The sequence below is a fragment of the Sinocyclocheilus grahami genome, unplaced genomic scaffold, assembly GCF_001515645.1.
Source record: "Sinocyclocheilus grahami isolate Dianchi unplaced genomic scaffold, SAMN03320097.WGS_v1.1 scaffold161.1, whole genome shotgun sequence".
NCBI classification, from domain to species: Eukaryota; Metazoa; Chordata; class Actinopteri; order Cypriniformes; family Cyprinidae; genus Sinocyclocheilus; species Sinocyclocheilus grahami.
The window spans coordinates 1,291,624-1,318,317 of NW_015505340.1; the positions used below are offsets into that span (position 1 = coordinate 1,291,624).

A 26,694-nucleotide genomic window follows, 5' to 3' on the forward strand; every position below is an offset into this window, starting at 1 on the left:
TGGTTTAGTCCCTGAGGTTTAAGAGGGGTGTAAACTGAGGGGGCGGCAGAGACGAGTCGTCCAGATGCACCGAAAGTATGACACTTCAAATCGCTTTTAACATTGAAAGATATCCACTCATCTTCAAGAGGAAAACAACATCGATCTGTATCCTCATCAGATCAAATTGCATAAACTAATTTCAGCATTTTCTGAAGTTCAGATGTCAAACAGCCTAATGGGAAGCCTCAAGCAGTCAAAAAGTTAACTAAGTAACTAGATCATGTCAAAAACAGCAGTCAGCTCCGATTCTGATACAGATGGTTTTTTTTATCGTTATAGGAATTATAGCAGGGCTGTCAATTTATTTATTTTTGACTCAAACTCTCCTTTTGTCCATCACTATATTTATTATCTGTATGGCCCTATTTCTGCTTCTTTTCAGACTTTTTTTTATATGAACAGAAACTGAAATTATTGATATATTAAACTGATTAACCATGATTCATTTTGAGATTTCAAGAACTGCATGTTCTTCCATAAGAACAACAGATATTGATTTGATGCATTTTTAGCATTTCAATTTAGATTAGTTTGACTATTTTATTATATAATAATAAATTATTAATTTAAATACTTTTAAGTCATCCTGCGGAGCCCCTGGAAGTTTGCGAAGACCCACTGGTTGCAAACCACTAATTTAGTGCAATTGATTAAAAAAATATTGAAATATTGAATTAAATTAAATGAATTAAATGTACTAAAACCAGGTTTCGTCTCTGAATCATTAGGGCCTTTTGCACCGCGGGAACATTTTCATAGTACCAGAACTAATTGTGGAACTACCCACTTTTTGGGGGTACCTCCGGAACTGGGTGTGATTTTAGTACCGGACTGCCTTTTTCGAGAACCAAATTAGCTCCTACTCCGGAGCAGGGTCTAACCAGCACAACTGGTACTACCCGTGATGTAAGAAGACATTGATTGGCCAAACGTGTGCGAGAACGCCCTCATCCGCCATGATTTAAAACGCCATGTAAACATACTGCAAACATTGTGTAAACCTATTTCGCAAGTATGGAGAACAGCGATAGATGGATGGACGCTGAAGTGCAGGCACTTTTGAACATTTACACAATGGAGGAAATCCATTCGGAATTCGAAAGAACAAAGCGTCCTCCATTCTCCTGTTGTTAACGTTGTTCTCCTTTGTTTCCATTGTTGAACGCCGCGCACAAATGACGTCGCTGTCGACCGTCTTACATCACTTCCTAGTACACACTGTCGGTGCGAATGCAACCCTTTAAATGGTACTGGGAAATAGTTCACGCAAAATCGTCCCAGTACTTTAGTACTGTACATTTAGGTCTGGAACTAAAGCGGTGCAAAGGCCCCATTTTAATTGGGGACTTTTTTCAGCAAATACTGATATATATATTGCAATGATTTTCCATTGTTTTAATTAATTAATAAACCATCAAAAGAAGTGGATGTTACCTGAGCACAGTACTGGGACCTTGCCACTGAGACGAGGAGCTTGAGAATAGGCTGAGACTGAGAAACCAGGGGTGTGACTGCATGGATAACAGCAGTGAACCTGGGATTCGGCTTGATCCCTAAAAAAAAAAAACACACAGGAGAATTAGTTTCAAAGGACCATAATCAGACAAAAGGAACCATAATCAGACAAAAATGATTTAACAGATCTATGCTGCACCTGTTCACTGTACTTTTTTTTTTTTTTGCTCAGGTCTTGGGGGGGAAATCTATGGAATTCTGTTGAATGGATTTAAACGTAGTAAAACGTAAAATATCTAATAAAAAATATAATATTTGATCAAATATTTAACAAATAAACAAAGGGTGAATGATGCATACAGCTTATTGAATGACAGTCTTTCAAGTTCAGATTCTGTGACGCTTTCTACAGAGCTCTGTGCAGATCTCCTGTGAGTTTGATAAGCAGTATATATCCATAAAATACTTCAAAGCACAATGATTTAGTGGTATGAGTAATGTGGGATTTAATGGGAGATAAATAATCCACGTTTTACAGTTATTAAATAGACTACATGTTTAATTACAATCAATGATAATGGCATTAATATCATGCACATTGTTTTTAATCTCTCAATAGATGCATTGCTTTTTCGTCTATTGTCCGCTTTGCCCATGAGATAATAAAACTGACAGTTGGCACCATCTCGAAATAACTCACCATGTTTAATTGGTGCAGCGGTGACAATCCAATATGATAATTCTTGCACATATACAAGATGATCATTATTATTGGTTAGCATATTTTATTCACACTTACATTTTCCCACTAACAAGAGGAGCTCAATCAACGGCTTCATATTGATTGGCCTGACAAACAGTGCAGATTAAGATAGAGGCATGCCTGGGCTGCATTAGCAACTGTGGCGATGCACGACTTTAGATTGTGAATATGGATTTTGAAATCCAATTACACAGGGCTGGTCGATAATCTATCACGTCGTACAATGGTTATCACTTAGCTACATGGTAAATTTTTAGATATCAAGACACCTCTGCAATTAAGAGATGGCAGGAGAGGGTGTTTAAAAATAAATCAGATGATTACAAACGAGAGAACCAGAGACAACACAACTTGGGTTTTGAATGAGGCTAGTCGCAAATTTGGCTATGACAAGACCCATGTCTGTAAAAGACGAGAGAGGATCTGAAAGTCCCATAATGCCTGTCTGCCATGTCTTAGAAAGCTCATTAATTCCAGAAACATTTGAACATAACCTCAAAACGTCATGCAGGACAAGTTTCTGAAAGTTTAGGAGAAAAGGTGTCACAATATTGAAGTCAGAAAGACTTTTGCTCTGTCCAAAATCACTCACTTGTTCACTATACAGTAAATGTTACATACAAAATAAACTCATTTGTTGTAAATCAACAAACTAGTGAGTGAGAGAAGAAAATGCTGCTCCAGTATAATAATGTTCCTAAGGCTCAGTGGTAGAGCATTGCATTAGCAGCGCAAAAGGTCGTGGGTTCGATTCCCAGGGAAAAAATGTATAGCCTGAATGCACTGTAAGTCACTTTGGATAAAAGCGTCTGCTAAATGCATAAATTATTATTATTCAATTATTAATTATTACATGATTTGTAACTAAACATCATCAGCTTTGTGGTTTGGGTTCATGGATGGCATGATGAAAATAAATCTTTATACTTATAAATCAAATATTAATACCTTTTTCTGCATGACCATATTTTGATCCCTTAATCCACCCCATACCTAAACTTAACAACTACCTTACTATTTATGAGTTTATTGAGGAAAAACTGAATTAATGGTGAATGTGTGTTCCCCATTCTAAAGTGTTACCAAGAAATCTCTATGAAGTTGTTCACTCAGAATTTGGACAACACTACAAAAAATGGCAAACCTTCAAAATAGTGCACTATAGGGAAAAGATTTTAGAAACAGCTTTTGTCTTTAACTTTGGAAAAACTGTGCGCTATAAAGATGATGATTGTCTAATTACCAAGTTTGGAGTAGAAGAAAGGAAAGTCGCCCAGGAAGGATGAGTACTGGGGCAGTGTAAAAAGTCCACCGGGATGACTGTTCCACATCAGATTGCTCCTGGAGGTCTGCTGAAGCACTCGGTCCTGTATGATCTACACAAACAAGTAAACAAACAAATAAACAGCCTGCATTACAGCCCGTGTAAATCGTAATCAATTCCAGCTAAATTCCCCAACCACGAGAACTATGAAGTTGTCATTTGGAGAAGTCTTTGTGAAAGGGCAAATTAATGTTTCGAAATAACACTTCAAATTGAGGTGCAGCTCTGGGCCTATAAACTATGAGACAAAATATCCAATGCTCCAGCGATTTCACCACCCTCATTGTGCCAATCAGCTGCCCCAGCATTAAGACAAGCAATTGCTTCTCTGGCCTTGAGTGAGGCTCTCAGCGATGAATGGCTGCTGTAAAAAGACACAAAAGACTGATAGGCTTTTTTGTTGTCGTCGTTGTTTTTGGTTTATATTGTGCCCCTTGGTTTGAAAGCGGCTTGGCTTAGTGACGGCCTAATCGTTGGCAACTGGAATGGGTTTTCACACAAGCTGGATGTCTCTGAGATTGTGTCTTCATTGTAGCTTCTTAATTCTAGCCTGGAGGCTTTTTTGTAGTACAAATGACAAAAGTCTTGTAGAATTTACTGAGCAGCATCTGGAGTGCATTCATCAGATGTAGGATAGTGAGATTCCACAGACAACCTCCACCGCACACAAATAGAAATTTCGAACACAAATACAGACATTTTCTATAGACAGAATCACAGCTGCATAATTAGTTCAGGTGTGAAGGTGAATGAGGAAGATAAACTCGTTCGGCATAAATAATGGTAATTAGGACTAATCATGCATGTCAATCTTCACAAATCGAAGCATTCAATTAATATTGTAAAGAAACATGAGGCATTCAAGGTGAAGTGTGTAATTTAGCAGTAACCAAACAGATTCTCAAACAGACTTTTTGTGTGTGTGTTTTAGTTTAATTTATATATGCTTTAAATTGTCAATATTTTGTTATGTCATATTCAAGAATTATACTTTCATTAAAATGGCATAATATAATGTAATATACACTACTGTTCAAAAGTTTGGGATCATTTATTATTAAGAAATTAATTGATCTTTAAAATGATCAAAAGTGACAGCAAAGATATTTATAATGATTCTAATAGATGCTGTTCTTTTGAACTTTGTATTCATCAAAAGAACCTGAAAATGTTTTTTTCCACAAAAATATTAAACCGCACAACTGTTTTCAACACTGATAATACCTAATAAGAAATGTTTCTTGAGCACCAAATCAGCATATTAGAATAATTTCTGAAGGATCCTGTGACACTGAAGACTGGTGTAATGGCTGCTGAAAAATTCAGCTTTGCCATCACAAGAGTAAATTACATTTTAAAATATATTAAAATAGAAAACCGTTATTTTAAATTGTAATATTTCACAATATTGCTTTAAATGTATTTTAGCAAACAAATGCAGCCCTTTAAAAAACTTTTAATATTATATTATATTATATTATCCAATATAAAGCACAAGTTTGAGTGTTTCCCCTGTGTTTTCTTCTTGCTCCCCCTGGCGCAGTCAATAACCATTTGACACGAGCATTGATATTAAGCCGTGGTCTTTCAACCTTGCAGAACCCCACCTGTCATCTTAAAAACCCAATCTGAGCGGCTGATGAAAGACTGTTCCTCTAGCTCAGCTAAAAGTCCTCCCTTTTAGTGACTGAAGACATGTGATTGACGACTCAATCTCGCAACAGGATGGCCGCAATCTTCCAAATGGAGGGCAGCGGATGAAAGCAACTCTTTGGATGCTAGCTGTAATTGCAACAACGCTGTACCCATGCTGTGGGAGGTAGGGGAGAGGGGCTCTGACAGCTCTGTCACTAGCTCATAGTCTTCTGGGCTTAATTGTGGTGATTTGTTGATTGTAGATGCTTATGCATTGTATGACACTGTCAGTTGCTAAACATTGACCGCAATGGCATGTCGATCAAAGAAGCAGGGGAAGTAGTTACACTAATAATACTATTATATTAAATAATAATAAAATTAATTATTAAATTAAAATGATTTATTACAGTTAATTAAATAAATTATTAAATTAATAAAAATAGTTTTAAAGGTGTCATATGATGCGATTTCACTTTTTCCTTTCTCTTTGGAGTGTTAGTTTGACAGGAATCTTGATCCAGGACCAAAAGTCATATGTCAAACACTATCCAAGTCTAACCAGTGTTTTCAACCTGTTTTGTCTCAATCCCATCAGTATATTCCTCTTCATCAACACAAATGTGCATATATCTAAAGGCATATTGAATATCATTAATCATTAACATTAATACTATTAAAACAGTATATTAAATAATAATAAAATGAATTATTAAATTAAAATGATTTATTACAGTTAATTAAATAAATTATTAAATTAATAAAAATAGTTTTAAAGGGGTCATATGATGCGATTTCACTTTTTCCTTTCTCTTTGGAGTGTTACAAGCTCTTGGTGCATAAAGAAGATCTGTAAAGTTGCAAAGACTAAAGTCTCAAATCCAAAGATATATTCTTTATAAAGCTTAACAAGTAATTTTTTATATATTCCCTCCGAGCGAACCAAAATGATTTTTTCTGTCTTTAAAAAGGAATTAAAAGCATAAAAAAATAAAATAAAGAATAAAAAAAAAAGATGACAGGATTAATTGTGAATACTTTAATCTTTTGACAGCCTTAATATAATAAGAATTTAGTCACAATTCCTGTGAAGCTCCAGGATTTCCACTGTTCAAGAGACAGTTCACCCAAAAAGTCTTCATCACATGAAGATATTTTGAAGAAAGTAAGTCATATAGCTTTGGAATGATATGAGCACGAACAAATGATGACATGATTTCTCTTTAACAAAGGAATTCCTGGAACCTCCCTGAGATACATGTATATCTGTATGGGAATCACTGATTTGGGGTAAATTAGTTTTGGTGATTTTGAATACAATTAACCAGCTAACAGGCTGAGGTGGTCTAAAAGTTCTAACCAAGCTGACTTCAGCCCCAATGTCTGGCCCCACTATTAAAGTATTTGGGTAGAATACAAAAGAGATTCTGGAAATAATGTAATAAAAACTCAATGGATTTCAGACCTGCAGCAGGAGCCTCTCGTCCCCGATCACAGCAGCCGTGTTCCAGTCGATGACCTCTGAGAAGGGGAGTTCCCAACCGTTACTCAGCATGACTGGCACACAGGCCGCCTACAAACACACAAACACACACAGACAGAGCGATGGGGTCACAGCGTGAGTCATATGTGCTGTGTTTTGATTACAGGACAGCACATAGAGAGAAAACACATGGATAAATAAGAAACAGAACAAACACAATGGGAAGCATATTAAATTGCTTCTACTGAATGCCAGAAAAGCCATTAGCCTTGTTACTGATACTGACTCGAAGAGTCCAGCATACAGACGCCTACAGATCAACATCCAATTCACTTATACAGTTACATGTTATGACAGTAAATACAGAAAGGGAGAGAGAAAATATGTAGGATGGGAAAAAAAACTATAAAACAGGGAAGAGGGGCAGATGAGAGAAAAGTGAGTTTCCTTTGAAGTGCGGGAGATGTGTAGAAATAGAGGGATGAGCAGCTGTTGTGTCTGACGGCTGTTTGACGTAATGAGGACCTGCCACTCAAGAGGTCATAAAGGTGTCAGCTGAGCACCAAGAGCCGCAGGGCTTCAGCTCTAGTGGTCCAGAAGTGAAGAGGTGCGGGTGCTGTATGTGAGAGCTGATGTCAAAGTATGCGTGCGTGTGGAATTTTCACAATGCTTGTGAGGGCCACATTTCTGAAAACATCCTTATGATAAAATCTCTTCAAACCAACTAGTGGGGGCGATAATCGTTTGTTAAAAATAGAAAGTTTCATAAATGGGCCAACTAATGTTTTAATTAACATCCAAAAGGTGACAAGAAGGGACAGAGTTAGTATGCAGTTATAATTAGTGACATGAGGGTTTTCAACTTGTGAGGAAGAACTGCACAAGAAAGGAAAGGCAGAAGTAAGTGTACAAAAAAGGATCGGAGAATAGAAGGAAGGGTGCAAATAATCAAGGAAGGAGGGAAAGGAGGAAGAATGAATGAGCTTGAAAGGATTTAGAGAAAGAAGGAAGGATCAAAGAATGTAATAAAGAAAGTTGAGCAGGAAGTAAGTGCAGAAGGATGGACAGAAGCAAGTAAAGAATGAAGGAGGAAACATTTTGGAAGGATTTAGAGAAGAACAGAAAAAAAGGAAGAAAATGACAGAAGGAAGAAAGTGTGAAAAGAAGATATAAAAGATGTTTAAAGGAAAGGAAGTACAAAAGGAAGTGAGGAAGGAAGAAAGGAAGGAAGGAAGTGTGCAAGAAATGAAGGGTGGAAGGATGTGAGTGCAGAGGGAAATAAGTGTAAAAGAAAAGATCAGAGAATGAAAGGAAGGGTGGAAGTAAGTAAGGAAGAAGGGAAGTATGGAAAAAAAGAATGAACTTGGAAGGACTTAGAGAAGGAAGGAGGAAGGATATAGGGAAGTGCGGAATGGAAAGTATGGCAGGAAGGAAGAAATTAAAGAAGTATAGAAGGAAGTGGGGGAAAAAAAGAGACAACATCAGGAAAAAAATAAAAGATGAAAAGGAAAGGAAATAAAAACTATATGAAATCAAAAGGAAATGAAACCAAAGAAAAAAAGGAGGAAAGCAATAGAAAAAAAACAGAAAAAGATGTAGAACGAAGGACAGATGTGTGCTCACCTGCAGAGCCTCCAGGAAGCGAAAGGATCCCAGTCGTCGTCCTCGCGGAACCAGGCAGAAGGTGGAATTATGCAGCATTTCACGATAGTCATACCTGCACAAAAACACACACACACATGAATACAAATGCCTTTCTTTAATTTTAAGTGTAATTTCTCCATCAGTCTCATCATCCCTCCCACTGTCCTCCAATGAGCAGTACAGAATGATCAGCTGGGTAGTGAGGTTGTGACACCTGCCCCTACACATTTATATATGTGCAGAAACAAACAGTGTGCACACGTTCAAACGCTTGAGAAGACACAGCCATGTTTTTCCCATAGCAAAGAGACTGTCATCTCTCTGCCCCTGTGCTCTGAGCTCAGGGTAGCCACACTGACACAGATGGCTTCCTGTCCTCTCATGCGCGCACACAAAAAATACAGCGTCAAAGAGGTCTCGAGGTTAAAGGAGCAGGCAGTTATTTATCAGGCAGAAAATCATTCATCATTTACTGGTGAGCATGTAAGGTGAAGGTTGTGCGATGCTGCCATTATCTGCCTTGTGATGATCTTGCTGACTCCAGAACAGCTGTGCCGTTTGCCTTCTCAGCTCATTGGTAGATGCTGACTTTGAATACTGCCTGAAATGGCAGGCTACACACACACACACACACACACACACACACACACACACCCCTATAGTACGAAACCGAGGCACAGAGGCCATTCTGTCGCAAAGTGAACAAACAAGGCACGCGTGTGAGCACACACGCACGCGTCCCAGCTGTCTGGATCTCAGACTGATCCCACGTTAATATGATAGAATATGAATGAAGCTGGAGGGCGAGCGTTGGTCTCTGTGGTGCCATTTCACATAGATTAGCTACCTGAGGAGCAATATCAGACAGTCGGCAAACACCGAGGCTCACTCCCTGCCTCACTGTGTGAGCCCAGGACAGAAATGATGCTTTTCCATACAGTTCGTAATCCACTGGTCACCAGATTTTCCTTGCCAAAGGTAACACTTTCAATTTTTTTGTCACTGAAAATGTTTTCTTCAGTAAATCAGCATAAAAAGACAAATGGCACAATAGCCAAGTGTATATATTATTATTATACATACATTCATACTATACATACATATTGCTTACAAAATACATACTAAAAATAATAAAATAGAAGAAATTATTAATCATAATAAACAATGTAACAAAGATACATAAATGTTATTTATTATAAGTATGTTTGTTGCATGTTATATAAAAATATAGATATCGACCTATCTATACACATACACTTTCTTATGCATAATATATACATAAAAATAATACATGCACGAGAAATACATTCACTACCATTCAAAAGTAAGTTTTTTTTTAAATAGAAGTCTCTTATGCTCACTAAGACTACATTTTTTTGGTCAAAAAATATTATTGCAATTTAAAATAACTTTTACATTGAAATCTGTTAATTCAATATATTTTCCGGATTCTTTGATTAATAGAAAGTTCAAAAGAACAGCATTTATTTGAAAAATAAATTTTGTAACAGTACAAATCTTTACTGTCACTTTAGATTAATTTAATGCATCCTTGCTGAATAAAACAATTTCTTTACGAAAATTGTTGCTGACCCCAGAATTGGGAACGGTTCAAAATATTAAATTAAAATTTTTTTTTATATATATATATTATTATATTTTATATATTCACTATACATGGAACTACATATATATAGCAATCATTCAGTACCACAGTATACACCAAACTATCATGGAATTACCATCTTATATCTCAATTGTACAATGGTTCAGCCACAGGTTTTTTTTTTTTCTGTATGCATTGTGTGTATTGCCCATGATATTTCAAAGCAGCTCCTTTTACTACTTTCCCGTCAAACACTGAGCATCTTTTGACCTTGGGAAGCTCAGACCACTTAAAACAGCAGAGCAGAGATGAGAGGGTGCAATAGTGTGTGTTTATACACAAGTGAGAATTGTTTGGGTCTTTAATGGTGCTCAGGCACACACGAATGTTTCTGTGAAGTGAATCCGTGGCAATGAGCATCTATGCGAGATGAAATGCAGTAGAGAAAAAAAAACTGTGTTAAAGTATTATGAAAAAACTGCTGGCAAGTGAATCAATATCAGGGTCTAAAAATGAGGATCACCCTCTGTGATTGTGTTTATTTCACAGGTTGGGTACAATTATACTACCCTGCCCAAACACAGCCCTAAGCCCAGCTTTATGCTCCGTCTCCATAGCAACTCCAGCGAAATGCTTCCATTCGGAGTGTGTTAATTATGTGTGTTCTGCACATGGCTGATGGCTTTCCGTTTCATTTCTCTTTCTTTACACCACTTTCGAAAACTTTCTCTCTCAAACTACCCCCCCTCTTGCACATCTGAATGAAAGCTTCCCTGGGAAAGGAGCCAAAATGGCTGTTGTTTCTGACGCAGAACAATCAGCTTAAGGCACAGCGCTCCCACTTCCCAGACATCAATCTCATGAGAAAAACCCACAAATAATAACTAAAGTGTAAAATATATAAACACGCGTGATATGACTATATTAGCATAAAAATTGGTCATTCATAAAATATTAGGTAGTCTCAGTAGTAGAATTATATTGTGGTGGAGGTAGATTAATTTACAATAGTTAGAGATAAAAATTAGGCAGTTATTTAATGTAAATATGCCATTTTTTTGTGCAACAATATGGTTGTGAGAGACAGAAGTGAAGATTTTTGAGTAATCAAGCAAACAAATAGGTAAATTTGGTCGGTGTTTCAACCAATTAAATGAAACAACCAAATCAAAAGAACTGATTAACAAAAGTTAATCAAACTTTGATCTAAACTGCATTGAGTCAGTGAGATTTTTTTTTCCTTTAGAAAAAAATGCATACTTTTATTAAGATAGAATGCACTAAATTGATCAAAAGTGACGGTAAATACATTTAAAATGTTACAAACGATTTCTACTTCAAATAAATGCAGAAACGGCTTACTGGAATCCCCTTTAGAATATTTAAAGCTATATAAAAAGTGCATTAAAATCACTGCAATATTGGTTACATTTATATTGCCAGAACTCATCAAGAGTAGAAATTGTATTGAAATTGCAAGCTAAATCAAGGCTTGAAATCAATCGGATGTGCTGAATCAACTCACTGAAAACGACAGTTCAAAAGAACCAATACACAAAATAAATTAAACATCTATTAGTATTTTTGCTATTTACAGCAAAATCGTAATCTCAAGCAAGCAAAAAGAGGTTAGATTTGTACAGAAAGCTTAAAACTGATCTCTTGTGATTCATCTGCAAAAAAACTCAAAATATATATTTTTTTAAATTACAGTTTAATGGGAAAACAAACATCAACAATTAGTTACAGTAATTATATTCATTGTCATAAAACTGACATTAAGTAACAGAAAGCCTTCTGTGAATAAACATACTATGTATGTGTACATGTGTGAGGCCTTATGAAGTGACCGCAATGTCCTCTCTCCAGAAGTCTCACTGTAACTAATTCATTAGAGCAATTAGTGCTCATTAGAGGGCTTATGCTAGTTTCAATTAGCATCCACAACATAAGATAACCTAGAGGCTTTCCAGCAAACACCCATCATATAATCTTATAATGGCCATGTGCCCCAGCTACACCACAGGAATAGAATAAGGGGCCAATTATGGGCAAAAGTAAGTGAAAATGTTAGTTACTACTCTATATCCATCTATCTCTATCTCTCTCTCTTCATCCATCCATCTATACACAACATGCTATGCAATGTGATCATTTATCTTACATAAATATTTGGTCCCCGGTCCTGCAAATTTATGCGACACTCATGCCATTTAGTGCATTTCCTCGTCAAAAAGATTAGCTTTGGTATTGCAGACGCTCGACAAGATAGTCTTATACTGGCGCTGTAATTTATTTGGACAAGTTTATCATGAAAATCTTTTCAATTTGGCTACGTTTACACTGCGAGCCTTAGTGCTCAATTCCGATTTGTTTTTGTATAGCTGTTCACATTGTTGTCTTAAATGTGGCCAATATCAGATTTCCAGTGAACAGATCATGGTTCTGAACTGACCAGCATTCGCAAAAGAACAATACAAACAGGGTTGCCAGGTTTTTACAACGAAATCTGCCCAACTGCTTCTCAAAACTAGTCCAAAACTAGCCCAATCGTGTTCTGGGGGTTATATATCGCGTTAGTGGGGTCGCTTTAACCCACGGAGTTGAAAAACAACCCGCGGCAACAATTAAAAAGTATCCCAATTCTGCGGGAAAACTGTGGACTTGGCAACACTTGCGCAGCACGCTGTCATACGGAAGTAAACACGAATGACAAAGCAAGCAATTATGTGTTTATTTATAGTGTGATCTGCCACAGAAGCCAGTGAAATTATGCGCAGGCAATATGAAAAATAAAGACAAGGATGTGACACAGGAGAGCAGAGTCTTGAAACTTTTATGATATGAGCCCTTATGTTTTGCTTGCATATAGAGTTGTCACTGCAATACTTATGAGTTCTGACACGTCACTGTACTTCCACTGACTACTTTCGCAACTGTCTTGATACATTTGGGTATGTCAAATCTTTGAAGTGACTCCCATGAGCACAGAATCTGGACGAAAGTTGATCTAGAGTGAGATAAAATTAATTCCGATATGACCGTTCAGACTGCGGTCACACTACAAAACATCTGCCCTATATCGGATTTAGTACTACATATGGAAGTGGCACAAATCGGAATTAAAAAGATCAGAATCCATGTGGTTTGTACGGTTCACACTGTCATGAGAAAAATAGATTCGAGTCACATGTAAGTAGGGCTGGGTATCGTTCAAAAATGTTCGATATCGATACCGAAACCTTTACTTCGATACCGGTTCCTGAACGATACTTTTTTCAATACCAATTTTATGAAATCTATTTGAACAAGATTACATTATCTAAAAAAAAAAACTTTGGTTTTATTTTTCAGCTTGTTGATGTTTATACAGACTCAAAGCCACTGTACAAAGGAACAAAATGTAACAAACAAAAAATCAGTGCAAATAGTTTTAATAAAGCTCAAATAGTCTTCAGTTTACACATCTGTTAGCTACATTTACACTAGTGTGTGTGACAGAATCACCTAGCGCAGACATAATCGTCATTTCTATTCATTTTCTACTGATTTACTGATGAGCATTAGCAGTTTCTAGCGCTGTCTGCCTGTGCTCTCTCTTCCATGATCGCTGCTCTGACTCAGAGGTTATAATATAGCACTGCGTGACTCGGACCGACTGTGCAGCCCTATCGGTGTATTAGGCTATAGTACCACGAGCAGACTGCTCCGTACGTTTTCGCATCGCTCTCGCGGATGTCAAACACTGATCGATCTGCGCCTTACTGACGCTGATGAGATTAACCCCTTTAACCCCCGACATTTTTCGATACTCGATAGTATCAAGGCAATTCGGTCGGTGCCTAAAAAGTATCAAACTCGATACCCAGCCCTACATGTAAGCAAAAAAAAATAAATCGGACTTTGGCCACATTTGCCTGCAGTGTGAACGTAGCCTTTGTCTCCCCCTCTACTAAGCAAAACAGACTGAGCCAATTGCAAAAAAAACAACAACACAAAACAGGTGCCTCGAATTGTTTGAGTATGCGATGAACAAGAAATGAAAGGAAGATCACATAAAACAAAGTTATGTGGTGAAATTTGGCTATGCTGTTGTCACACACGGACACATTTTGTCCTGTTTGATTGGCCTGTCAGCATACAGGGACACTCTCCACAGACCAGTTATCCTGTCGGGGCACGAGGACAGAAATGTGTCTTGATTGGCCGGCCTGTCAGCATACAGGGACACACTTTATGAAATACTGGCTGTCCTGTCACCACAAAGGGAATATTTCAGCCCTGACTGGTTGTGGGGTCTGAATAGTTGGAAGTACAATTCAGACCGTGGCATGTTGATGACCAGATGTGTCTCAAAGCACCAGTTTATATCCAGATAATTGGCAGGACTGCGATGACATGAATGTGCACGAGTCTGATTCAGGACATGTCAGCACAAGCCTGCTCTGCGGTCTCGCTCTAGTCCTGCGTGAGAAGCATTTACAGATGGAATAGTCACTTCTTTCATAGATCACAGACTCCAGTAGTTAAAATATTCCCAAGATGTCAGAGCGCTAAACAGCTAAGTGGGCTGAAGTTGTACTGTGACATCCCTTTGTACTGGTCTGAATCTGTGTATTCCCGCAATAGGGGGAAAAACAGCATCCTATCAGAACTTGTGAAGGGTTTATATCGACAAACTTTGGAAATCAAAAGAGCCTTTTATGCTGGAGTTGAAAAGCAGCATTTCTAACTTTTATAGATTCAGACAACTTACAAAAACAAGTCAGATTTGCTATCTTTCAGCCATATGAAATGCTAAATTACTTTATTTTTATCCAAACACCAAGAGGAACAAGCCTGACAGATAAGTAAAATGATCTTACTACCTATTATCTGATGTTTTGAACTAGTCTAAAACATTCCCATGGTTTCTGTTTAGTCTTATGGCTTGGGATTGATGGGTTTTTGTTCTTATTATTAATGGACTTATGTCTTTTTTTCCCACAGCAATATGAGTTCATTTTACAAATAGACCATCTACAGCCTTTCCCCCTAAAGGTGAACAAGAAGTCATAATTAGCTCATTTATTTGCAAACACATTTAAATGTATTCTATTTTAGGGCTAAGCCCGCAATATCTCCTCACCATATGTGACTCCAAGACAGAGAAGGAGAAAAAGGGAAAGAGGGAGGGCACGCAATCAAAGCTGCAGATGGGGTCTCTCAATTGCTTGTTGAGATTGTCCCTAAAGAGGCAAACCAGTCTTTATTCTTCAGATCCAAAGACTCCAAATTACACACCACACCCTGGGTATGACTACATGACACTGGAAAAATTATTTGCTAGATTTATATTATGTTTAAGCAAGAATTCATAAAAAGGTGCATCTCACAAAAGCACATCCAGATAATTTTACAGCACAAAAAAAGAAAAAAAGAAAATTGCATTGTGACACTCATTTAATGGCAATTAAGTAAATTTCAACACAATTATTTAAAATTAAATTGTTGAATTAAAATCTATAAGACTATATATATATATTATATAGTCAAATAGATTTAGCACATTTTATGTATTAAATCTCTTTTTGCATTACAATAATGACAATTGGGGATGATGATAGATAGATAGACAGACTTATCATAATGCATCTGGACATTTTACTAAATTTTCAATAGTGATCTTAACTTATAACTGTTAAAACAAAGTATGCCAAAATCCATAAATGAATGGCAATACAAATAAAATAATACTCTGTTTAAATGTATATATTTAAATTAAATCGTTGAATTAAAATCTATAAGACTATATTATATATAGCGAAATAGATTTTTAGGTATTTTATGTATTAAATATATCTTTATTTGCATTACAATAATGACAACAAAGGATATGTGCTTGATCATTAAATCAATCAATCAATAAAAAGTCTTAAAAAATTAAATGGTCTTAAAATTTTAAGCACATTATTTTTCATTCTTTATTTTCTTTTTGGGCTAAAAAAATGACCCGGACATGTTCTTGGCAGGGTTTATAAAGAACTAGTGGCATTTTAAAAAGAAATTCCTTTGCAGGACAGTGTTATATGATACAGGTGTGTCTCCTAGAACTGGGTCATGTCACATAGCTGGAGGGGGAACTGACAAAGGCGAGGGGGCTGCCGACTCGGTCACCAGAGGTCAGAATGTGGTTTTTGGACATTGTAGACAGAAAGCACTATCCATAACAAAGTTCTAACAAAGCAGCGGCTTCTTTCGGGAGGAGGCTACAGCTGGTGTCAGGTTGCTCAGACACTTGCAGAGAGGAACCCTGGGGAGAAAGATGACAAGAGAGGGACACTGCAAAGAAAAGATGGATTGAAGACACAAGGAAGAATGAGGAAAGAGGGACAGTGAGGCTGGTGCTGCTCTCTTTCCAACTGGACAGGAAGTAGAGCAAAATAACATGGAGCACCTGCATCCTCAGGTCTACGTGTTGACAACCGGCAGGATTGAACTTTTCGTTCAAGACTCACTTTAAGCTTGAAGTGCTGCTATCATGTGCCATTAAACCTGCTTCGGTGAAGAATGGTTTGCAGTTTTAGTTCACAATTACGGCGAAACCCAGCAAGCCCACTGAAGCGCTCATTAGAGTCTGTTCAGAATAAACAGTCTGAAACTGAGAGAAGTGCCGTCTTAAAAAAAAGTGAATGAGAAACTGACTAATAACACTTTCCCCACTCCCGAAAAGATGTAATTAGAGAAGTGAATATGAATATAAAAATGAAAAAAAAAATTAATAAATAAGAAAGACTCACTGGTGACTGGTCACCTGGCAACCTGATCTGGTGAGAGTGTGTGGGTATAATATTTCTTTTTGATATGGAAAACAAAGCACACGCACAATAAATGGATGGCGAAAGTGAAGTTATTACATAAATGTATATAATACATCAACTTTGCGCTGTGGATCGCCGGATCGGCTTTCACCGTGGACGAAGCGGAGTCCAGCCCGGGGTCGTCACATGTGGTTGCCGCGCCGTCGAATCTGCCGGGCGCGCCGTTCTCAACCCCGCCGCCTCTGCTCACTCTAGCCTGGCCTCAGCTCACGCTGAGCCGCGGCTTCCGCTCACGCTAGGCCGCCGTGTTTTTCGTTGTGAAAGCGAAACTACTTTGTTTGGTCTTCCAAAAGAGGACACGACTACAAATCAGTGGTTAAGTTGTAACCACTGTTTCCTGATCCTGGAAGAGTAGACTACAATGCCGGCTGTTCTGACTCAGTCTGTAAGTACGTTTTCATTTAAAGGATTTGCCACTGATATAACGCGAGTTTTGGGCAGTGTAGAGTAGCACTTGTTGTTTGTCATTTCTCTGATCACAAATGCAGACAGGGTTTTATGTTTACGCGGCACGATGCAACGCAACATGTAAAAAAATCTTTGTAAAAATCTACGCGTTTCAAAAAGGCGGGGCATAGATGAGAAACAATAATGTACAGTATGTGGAAAATAATGTTTTTTGTTTTTTTTTTACTTTAAACCGCATAAACATTTCATTACACCAAATAATGTTGTTTTTAGCAACATCGTATGACCCCTATATCTTGGACAACAATACAGCTGGTGAAATCTCCAGAAAACAAACTGTAGAGTTTTATAGAAAAAACGCGGTCAAAGGCATTTTCTTCGATGTCTTCATTCTACCACAGGCTGATGACATGCACACGCTCTCTTTGAGAGCGATTATTTAACTCTGTGCTTTTCAGTCTTTTTCCATTTCTTTATGTGCAAAGCCTATACATCGCAAACAGACAGATTCTTCTGCAGAAGAGCCATGACATCAGCCTAAAAGAATTGGTGCTCCTTCACCTGAAACACTGCACTACTTAAGGTAAGAGTCACAACACAGAGGGAGGGAAAGAGGCTCTCAGAGCTCTTGATGTCAATTACACCACAAAACCACACGCAGTTGGGACCACACAAAAACAAAAAAAAAACTTCTATAAATAAAAACACACCTGTGTATAACCGAGACTTCCGTTTGAGTTTATGCAAATACAGGCTGAGTTTTCATACAGTTCCTTGCAGTGACAGTGTAAGTGTCATCCTCCTGTGAAGCATATCAGTGGTAACCAATGCCATTCTAAATCTGTGGTCACAGTCTCGAGATGAAATAATCTGGTCAAATGTCATGAAATCAGCACCATTCTGAGGTTGTTTAGCTATCAAACAGAGCCAACCTCAAATGGGATTTTTTTTTGTAGGTCAAATTTGGCTCATTCAATATAATACATTACTGCTTTGAGTCTTATTTTTAACTTGTGAAGCTCTTTCTGTATGGATGCAAGACTTTGTTAGGAGTAATCTTGAAAATAATGATGTCCCTTTTATTTTCAGTATTTAAGGTCACAAAAAAATTCTAATACAATATATAAATGTATTTATAAACTATAATAATAATAATTAATTATTATATGCACCACCCAACCAATATGACCAAAATAAATAAAAATGTAAAACCTATAAAACTGCACTATCAAAATGAAATGGCACTTTTATTTGCAGCTATGGTAAGGCCAGAATAATTAGATGACAGGAAATGAATCATCCTCTCTGCGTGGTGAGTTATTAGCAACAGTAAAAAGAAAATCAACATGAACTAAACCTATCAATTGAATGGGAGCGGCGTCTTACAGGCCTATTCACACAGAGCATGAAATTTCCTGCAACAAGATGTTAAAATTACACAATGCACCTCTATACAGCCCAGGAAACCAAAATGAAAAATTTCACTCGGAAACGAAGCAACATTTAATACTTTAATGTGAATTTTGGCTTTGTAACATCACACTTGATGTGAACAAGCCTTTAATTTAAACCCATGAGAACGTGTCAGTCAACATGACCGTGAGACGCCAAACACCTTGAAGCCTCGCTTCCCCATAAAACACAACATATTGCACATGAACTGGAATAAAAACTTTAAAAAATCAATGATGTAAGACCATATGTAAGGGAATGTAACAAATTATTTGAAAAGCAAATCAAAGCTCTCTTATTCCACAGCAGCTATTTAAAAGCCAGCACGTGCATTGTCTCGGCTCTGACAGGATGGCTTATGCTTCGCCCCCAAGCTGTAACAGTTCAAAGAAACTCAATAAAACATTTAAGACAAGCCTACGAACCCCCCTCTCTCTCAGCACTGTATGACCTTGGGTTAAACGTATTTAATTAGAACACGAGATTCCCTCAACTCTGCCTTCCCCCAGTACAACAAACATCCATCCTTCATATGGCTTGTGCCTCCTTTTTAGATCTTTGTTTTCAAACTATGAGAGTGGGATTTAGGAAATGGCTGGCATACAAACATAAGACTTCAAATAGCTGTGCGGCTTTATGCCACACCAAATGGCACATCTGGGCCGCGGCTTCAAAGAGCTCCACTCCCACACCTTTAAGTGCCAAGGCAGGTGATGAGATACTTCTGAAAGCTGTCTGAATCCCAGTGTTTGATAATAGGAGGCAAGTGCAAATCTAAAGCAAAGTGACTGCTCTATCCTGCTGCTGAGTACCCCCTTTCACACATAAAAGGCTTTCCTGCTGCAATGGACAAAAGCTGTATAGACTGGTTTTGGTATGCACTTTGCCATTTTCAAAGATTTTTGTTTCTTTTTTTTTTGCCTGAGGTCAAGAGAAGCAGCAGTTAATTTGGTAGCGGAGAAACAATGCAATAATGTCTTCCGATTTAATGTTCCACTGCATCTGGGGAATGTTGGAAAGGTCAGAGGTTTATACTTTGAAAGACAGCTTATGAAACCCAACGTTTCATAATGGGGAAATATACCATTTGGAAGGAACTGTCTACTCTATGGTCACATGGCTTATCTGAAGGACACTTTTCTTGGAAACTGTCCATATGGACACATAAGCTAAATTAGCAATTGGAAATATTACCAAGTAACATTGCTGAATGCGCAAAAAGGAAGATATAGCCATATTCTACTGTTTAAAGGCATATACTGTATATGTCATTTACTCACCTATTTAAACCTGTATGACTTTCTTCTGTGGACTTTCTTTTAAAGGGGTCATATGATGTTGCTAAAAAGAACATTATTTTGTGTATTTGGTGTAACGAAATGTGTTTATGCGGTTTAAGGTTAAAAAAAACAAATTATTTTCCACATAATGTACATTATTGTTTCTCCTCTATGCCTCGCCTTTCTGAAACGCGTCAATTTTTACAAGCTCATCGGTCTGAAAAGCGAGGTGTGCTCTGATTGGCCAGCTATCCAGTGCATTGTGATTGGCTGAATACCTCAAGCGTGTGACTGAAATGTTACGCCCCTTACCATATTGTGATGGCGTGTCCCGGAGCGACGAGACAAAAACATTAAAACCCATTATAAACGAAGCATTTGTTGCATCCAGTGGGGACATAATTACGGATTATAATGACTTATACTGTCTTTTTATGCGTTGCATCGCGCCGCGTAAACATAAAACCATGTCTGCATTTGTGATCGGAGAAATGACAAACAACAAGCGCTACTCTACACTGCTCAAAACTCGCGTTTGAATCATCAGTGGCAAATTCTTTAAATATGAAAACGTACTTACAGACTGAGTCAGAACAGCCGGCATTGTAGTCTACTCTCCCAGGATCAGGAAACAGTCCTCCATAAAATGTGCTGCACACATCTGAATATTTGGGTTGAATGTAATTTGTAAATACAACTCAACCACTGATTTCTAGTCATGTCCTCTTTTGGAAGGCCAAACAAAGTATTTTGGCTTTCGCAACGAAACACAGCGTCTTCACAACATGGTGGCAGCAGCAACAATAAAGTTGCGCCTTCTTTCTTTGCGTGAACATTTGGGCAGCGTTATGCAAATCTTCCCACATCATGACGTAGACATGTGGGGGCGTGTTTAAACGAGGCGTTTTAGGAGGGCTTAACTTTTATAAAGAATATCTCTTTGGGTTTGAGACTTTAATCTTTGCCTTTTTAGGGATCTTATCTATTCACGAACAGCATGTAATACTTCAAAGAGAAAGGAAAACTTGAAATTGCATCATATGACCCATTTTAAACAGTGTTTTTGTCTGTTCTGTGAAAGTCAATTAGGTCCAATGTTGTTTCAGATCCTATTGACTTTCACCGTATGGACAAAAACAACTAAATTTATTTTTCAAAATGTCTTTTGGGTTTCTCAGAAGAAAGTCAGTCATACAGGCTCTGGCGCTTCAAATCGCAAACTCACACTGAAAATGAATGGCTTTAGTTTGCTTCGTCAGTGTGAACTAGGGCTGCACGATTATGACAAAAATCATAATTGTCGATTATTCCCTTGAAATTGTAATTGCGATTATTAATTACGATTATCACAATTTACATTGATGTTTATACCATAATTTAATGCAACTGCATGCTGAAAACACTAACTGAAAAACGTTGTGCTTTTCTATAGTATTAAGCCTCAAATGTCAACTATACATCGGATTGGTTTCTTCTTTAAATTATAAAAAAGTACAAATTTGAATTGTATTTTAGCCTAATGTTATACTAAACCTAAAATTTAAATAATGGGAAAAACCCTTAAGATAACATGTAGAAAGAAAAAAACGCATCTTAAGCATGCAGAATAACATAAGTGGACTGTGAACGATTAATTGCCGCTTTGAACGATTACGTAATTGTGGCATCCATAATTGTAATCACGATAAGAAATTTGATTAATTGTGCAGCCCTAGTGTGAATGTCCCTAAGGGCTGCTATGCTGTACATCGGATTGGTTTCTTCTTTAAATTATAAAAAAGTACAAATTTGAATTGTATTTTAGCCTAATGTTATACTAAACCTAAAATTTAAATAATGGGAAAAACCCTTAAGATAACATGTAGAAAGAAAAAAACGCATCTTAAGCATGCAGAATAACATAAGTGGACTGTGAACGATTAATTGCCGCTTTGAACGATTACGTAATTGTGGCATCCATAATTGTAATCACGATAAGAAATTTGATTAATTGTGCAGCCCTAGTGTGAATGTCCCTAAGGGCTGCTATGCTGACATACATACTTAAGGTGGTTGACAAATAGAGCAAATAGCCGCTGAACTAGAGGCCAACTTCAGTAGATGTCAGTGAATTATTCACCACTTTATTCGGCTTGCATTGTACAGCTCATTTTTATTGAGTTTGTATGATGCTCAATGTCTCATGTGTCCAAGCCCATATCTAAAACGGTCATTCTTGAGAAAGTGCTCATGGGATAACTCCATCCACACAACAATAAAGCACCGTCTCCCTGATGCGGTGACATGAAAGAGTGCGGCTGAGCTTACATTCGTCACCCATGCCGTTCTCGTTGACACCTCAGGTGTCATGGTGCAGTCATTTAGCAAGCAAGGAGGACTCTGGGGAATCTTCCAGAAGCGAAACCAGGGTTATCCTACTGATCCAACCCTGACCACTTCAAAGGGATTTTCTGAACCCTTGCCATATGTGATAAAATATAGTGTAAAAAGCTATTTTAAGAGAGGTAATTACCTATGACAGCTACATGCGAAATACAGCTTAGTTTTGGCTTAATATGCACCCCATTCCCATATTAGTTTTTCTTTGGTCGCTTTGGTGCATTTCACAAATCATCCTTAATATTTGCAAAAACGTATGTGCATTTCTCAAAACAATTCGTACAAACAGCACCACACAATGGATTACCTGCAAAAGCCTGAAACTTGCCCAAAATCTTTAGTTCATCTCTCAAAAGTAAGTATTTATGTCAATGAACATATCAGTGCCATCAGAAAGTCAAAATGCTTAGTCATGTTGTCAATATAACGGTGCACTCTGTTAGTATTACCTGATGTAAACTATGGCAACAATTTGGATGACAATTACTGTATTGAAGTTTGAACAGTATGCCATATGCTTATGTATGCCATAGATCCATTTCAAACGTACAAATTTACACATTACTGTATGTGGGATATTGATTGAAAGAGACTGGATAGAATTCCCAGTTACACTTTTACTAGTGGTCTGACCAAAAAAAAAAAAAACCACATTACAATGTCATTGTGATATAGATAAGGAAAACGAAATGCGGGCACAAAGATGAAAATAAAAAATAAGAAAGTCCATTGTCAGAATTTGTAAGTCTTGTGTTGTCCTCTGTCTATACAGTATATGCTTTCCAACTGAAAATTTATGAGATTAACTTTTGAGCTATTTCAGAGAAATGGTTTATCATTGGTTGATCTACATTCTCTTCATTAGTGAAAGTCAAATTGTTCACTTGCACAATTCCCGCCAAATTTACAAAAAGTCTAATAATAATAATAATGTGTAAAAAATTTGCTGTTTATGCAGTTTATGACAACTACATGAACCATTTTGCATTTAATGACTTATACGATGAACTAATGATGAATGATGTTTTAAGGGGTAAGACTATTGCACAGAAAACTATATAATACATTTTGAGCAACGTGACATTAACAACTGATAATGTAGGAAACTGCAGATAAATGTACATAATCAATTGCATGAATGTACCAAAGCAATCGCAACTTGTTCAAAAGAACGAGAAACTGCTTTTATGATGTGTACAAGTGACTAGATGATGTGGAGGTTGTACAAGTAGTTTTGAGAATTTCATTTCTGATTTGAGAAATGCACCAAAGCGACTGAGAAAAACTATAAGTGCCACACTGTTGTAATTACAATGAAGTACTCACAGCCGAGTCAGATGAGTACTGCAAATTGACTATGACATTAATTAACATATCATGAGACGATTAGAATGAAAGACAATACAGACTAGCCCTTAACTACTCTATAGACAAACAAAAACACGTGACACATTCTTTACAGATTTGAGAACAACTGAAAAAGGTCAATCTTTTATAATTAAGTTTTTAATAAGTAAGCCTTTTATATAATCTGCCATTTGAACGGTCCCAAAGTTAGTTTTTGTAGCCTTTCTAAAACGCTGTGGTTCACTAACAATGACTAGTCAGACATAAGACTTTCCAGACACTTATTCAACACCTACTTGAGTCATTCCTCTCAAGTTTAGACAATAAATTATTACGGTATCGCTCTCATACTCGAGTGATATTGCGTTTATACAACAGTTCGACAGAACATGTGTGTAATTAAACAAGAAACAACGGAGTGCCTAATAAAACCCTCTTTTGTGCGGAACTACTTCCTTCCGCTACGGATTCAAAGCTCAAGTTGACAGTTAAGAGAGAGAGAGACCGCGAAGCTAGACGTTTCTTCTTATATTAACTAACGTACTCTACGATTAGCTCAGTGAATAATTAAAAAAAAACATAGACCCGGCTAGAACAAGCAGAGTGATACAAAATTGTGAAAGGGCGTTCCTGTAGCGATACCAGTACAATATCTCACCAATCAGATTTGAAAACCAGAAAGAACTGTTGTATAAATATATATATATATATATATTTTTTTTTTAATGCATAATGCATATGCATATAAATGCATAACCAATGCAACATGCAGTTTTTCATACGATGCATGTGAGCTGAGCTTCAGACACACATCATTCATTTAAAACAGCAGCTTGCGACTAAAATTAGAACTAATGTGCAAAAGGAAAAATGATAATAGGGAGAGTTAATATGCTAATTAGTGAACTAAACTGTAAACAACCTTCAAGTCACTGTGTTAAAATAAAGCGCATGCTTCATGCCTTTAAGAATATGAGTGAAACTTCAAAGCAGCCAAGAATGAAACCAGGCAGAGGCAATTAGTAATGCTCTTTAGCACAACATTAGTCAGGAGCTCAGATATAAATCTCCAACATTCAGGTCATGATAATCTTTAACTTCTCAGAAATGCCACAGCATTTGTCGGCCGAGGAAGATTCGTCCAACCTTAGCTGACAGACAGTGGAAATGGCCAGATTGTGACAGATAAACACAAACAGACTTTCTAAATGTCACACTGCCAGAGGAACAGGGTGCGCAATAGCTTTATCCTGCTCGGTGGCCTGTAACGATGGAACCACTCGTGTTGATTGGAGAAGAAACAAAAAGCACCACTGTGATTGGGCAAAGACAGAGTTCCAACCAAAGCAAATAAAATGTCAGCGGATCTGACAGAGCCGGACTGCGTCTCCGTGGAGCGTGGATGCTTCAGAGGTCAGGGAATGTGCAGTAGTGATATTTAATCAACCTGACAGCTCTCAGTCTGGAAGTCACTTTCTTTGAAAGAAGGCCTTGTTCAAAAGACAGGCCTTTCTTTAAATGTGACTGGTTTGAGGTAAATCCTTCAACTAAGTCCTACCACTGAGACTGAAGACTTGATGGGGGTTGGTGGTCACGATAATGGGCAGATGAAATGAAAGACTTGTTGATACACCAGTATCAGTAATATCAAATTCTATAAATGTGTTAAAATGTTGTTTATATTTAAAAAAAACATTTATATATAAACATTTATATAAAAGCATCAAATCATGCCTCTATGTTTGCAGAGAGAGAGAAGACACTAAAACCTGGACCATCAGTACTCAAGCCTGTCATATAAAGTTAAGTTTCCCCAAATGCTCATTTTACATTCAAAATCTCAATGATTGACAAGTGCGTCAAAGAGGTTTCTGACTGCAATATAAACAGTTTGCTAGTAGAGATGCACCCATAATAAAACAATTATTTTCAATAAAAATACAAATTAAAAATTAAATTAAATGAAAAAAATGATATACCATTCTGTATAAATTAAGAAAAAATTATGCTAAAAACTAAAGTAAATAATTTTTTAATGTAAAGTATCAAAATGGTAAAAAGTATATTCATGCATCACATTATAATGTACAGTATGAAAAATGGATATTCATTGATTAAAAATTAAATTAAATGAAAAAAATGATATACCATTCTGTATAAATTAAGAAAAAATTATGCTAAAAACTAAAGTAAATAATTTTTTAATGTAAAGTATCAAAATGGTAAAAAGTATATTCATGCATCACATTATAATGTACAGTATGAAAAATGGATATTCATTGAAAGATTTCCTAATAAGAAATCAGTGTTATTCAATTATTAGTGTTTGGCAAAAGTAATTCAAATGTAGAAATAGGGAACATTAGTGTGTACAGTTAAATATTCAATATAAGTATTATATGTAATTAAATACATTAAATAAACATGTAAAAAATAAAAACAAATCAGTGGTGTAATGTAACAAAGTAATAATACTTCGTTACAGTACTTAAGTATTTTTTGGGAGCATCTGTACTTTTCTTGAGTTGTTATATTTCTGCCAACTTTTACTTTTACTCCACTACATTTCCTAATTAAAATGTATACTTTTACTCCGATACATTTCCCCGAAGCATATTCGTTACTTACTACAAAATAGTCAGAAGTCAGAAGAACACGGACTGCAGGAAAGCAGGTTTGACGAACCAGTGGTCTGGCATTTGCAATTTAGACTCATGCTCATGTGCAAACAAGTGCACGCACAACCGCAGATGATACATTTTCCACTCAAGTCAAGTCTGGTGTGTGCGATATACAGCATCATCTGCGATAATATGCAGGGCTGTACGTTAACTTTTTTTTCACATAGCACTGGTGCTACAGAGGTTGAAAGTTTTGTAGCACAGGCCAAAAAGTTGTAGCACAAGTATAAAACGTCTGTTATCATGTCTGAAAACAAACACAAGTAATGGAGTTCATCACTTAAACAGGCACTGATGTTCCATACAGAGCACAAAAAATACAAACCATCACAAAA

The 26,694-nt window shown here is 36.9% G+C and overlaps 1 protein-coding gene across 1 annotated transcript in view; it reads right to left on the reverse strand.

Moving 5' to 3' along the window:
- The window catches only part of LOC107592940 (exostosin-1b-like), a 104,062-nt gene that overhangs the window by 12,652 nt on the left and 64,716 nt on the right, over nucleotides 1-26,694 (reverse strand). The window contains 5 exon segments of the mRNA XM_016282528.1: nucleotides 1,477-1,595; nucleotides 3,504-3,753; nucleotides 3,863-3,880; nucleotides 6,685-6,792; nucleotides 8,326-8,419. Coding sequence (XP_016138014.1) covers nucleotides 1,477-1,595; nucleotides 3,504-3,753; nucleotides 3,863-3,880; nucleotides 6,685-6,792; nucleotides 8,326-8,419 — 589 coding nt within the window.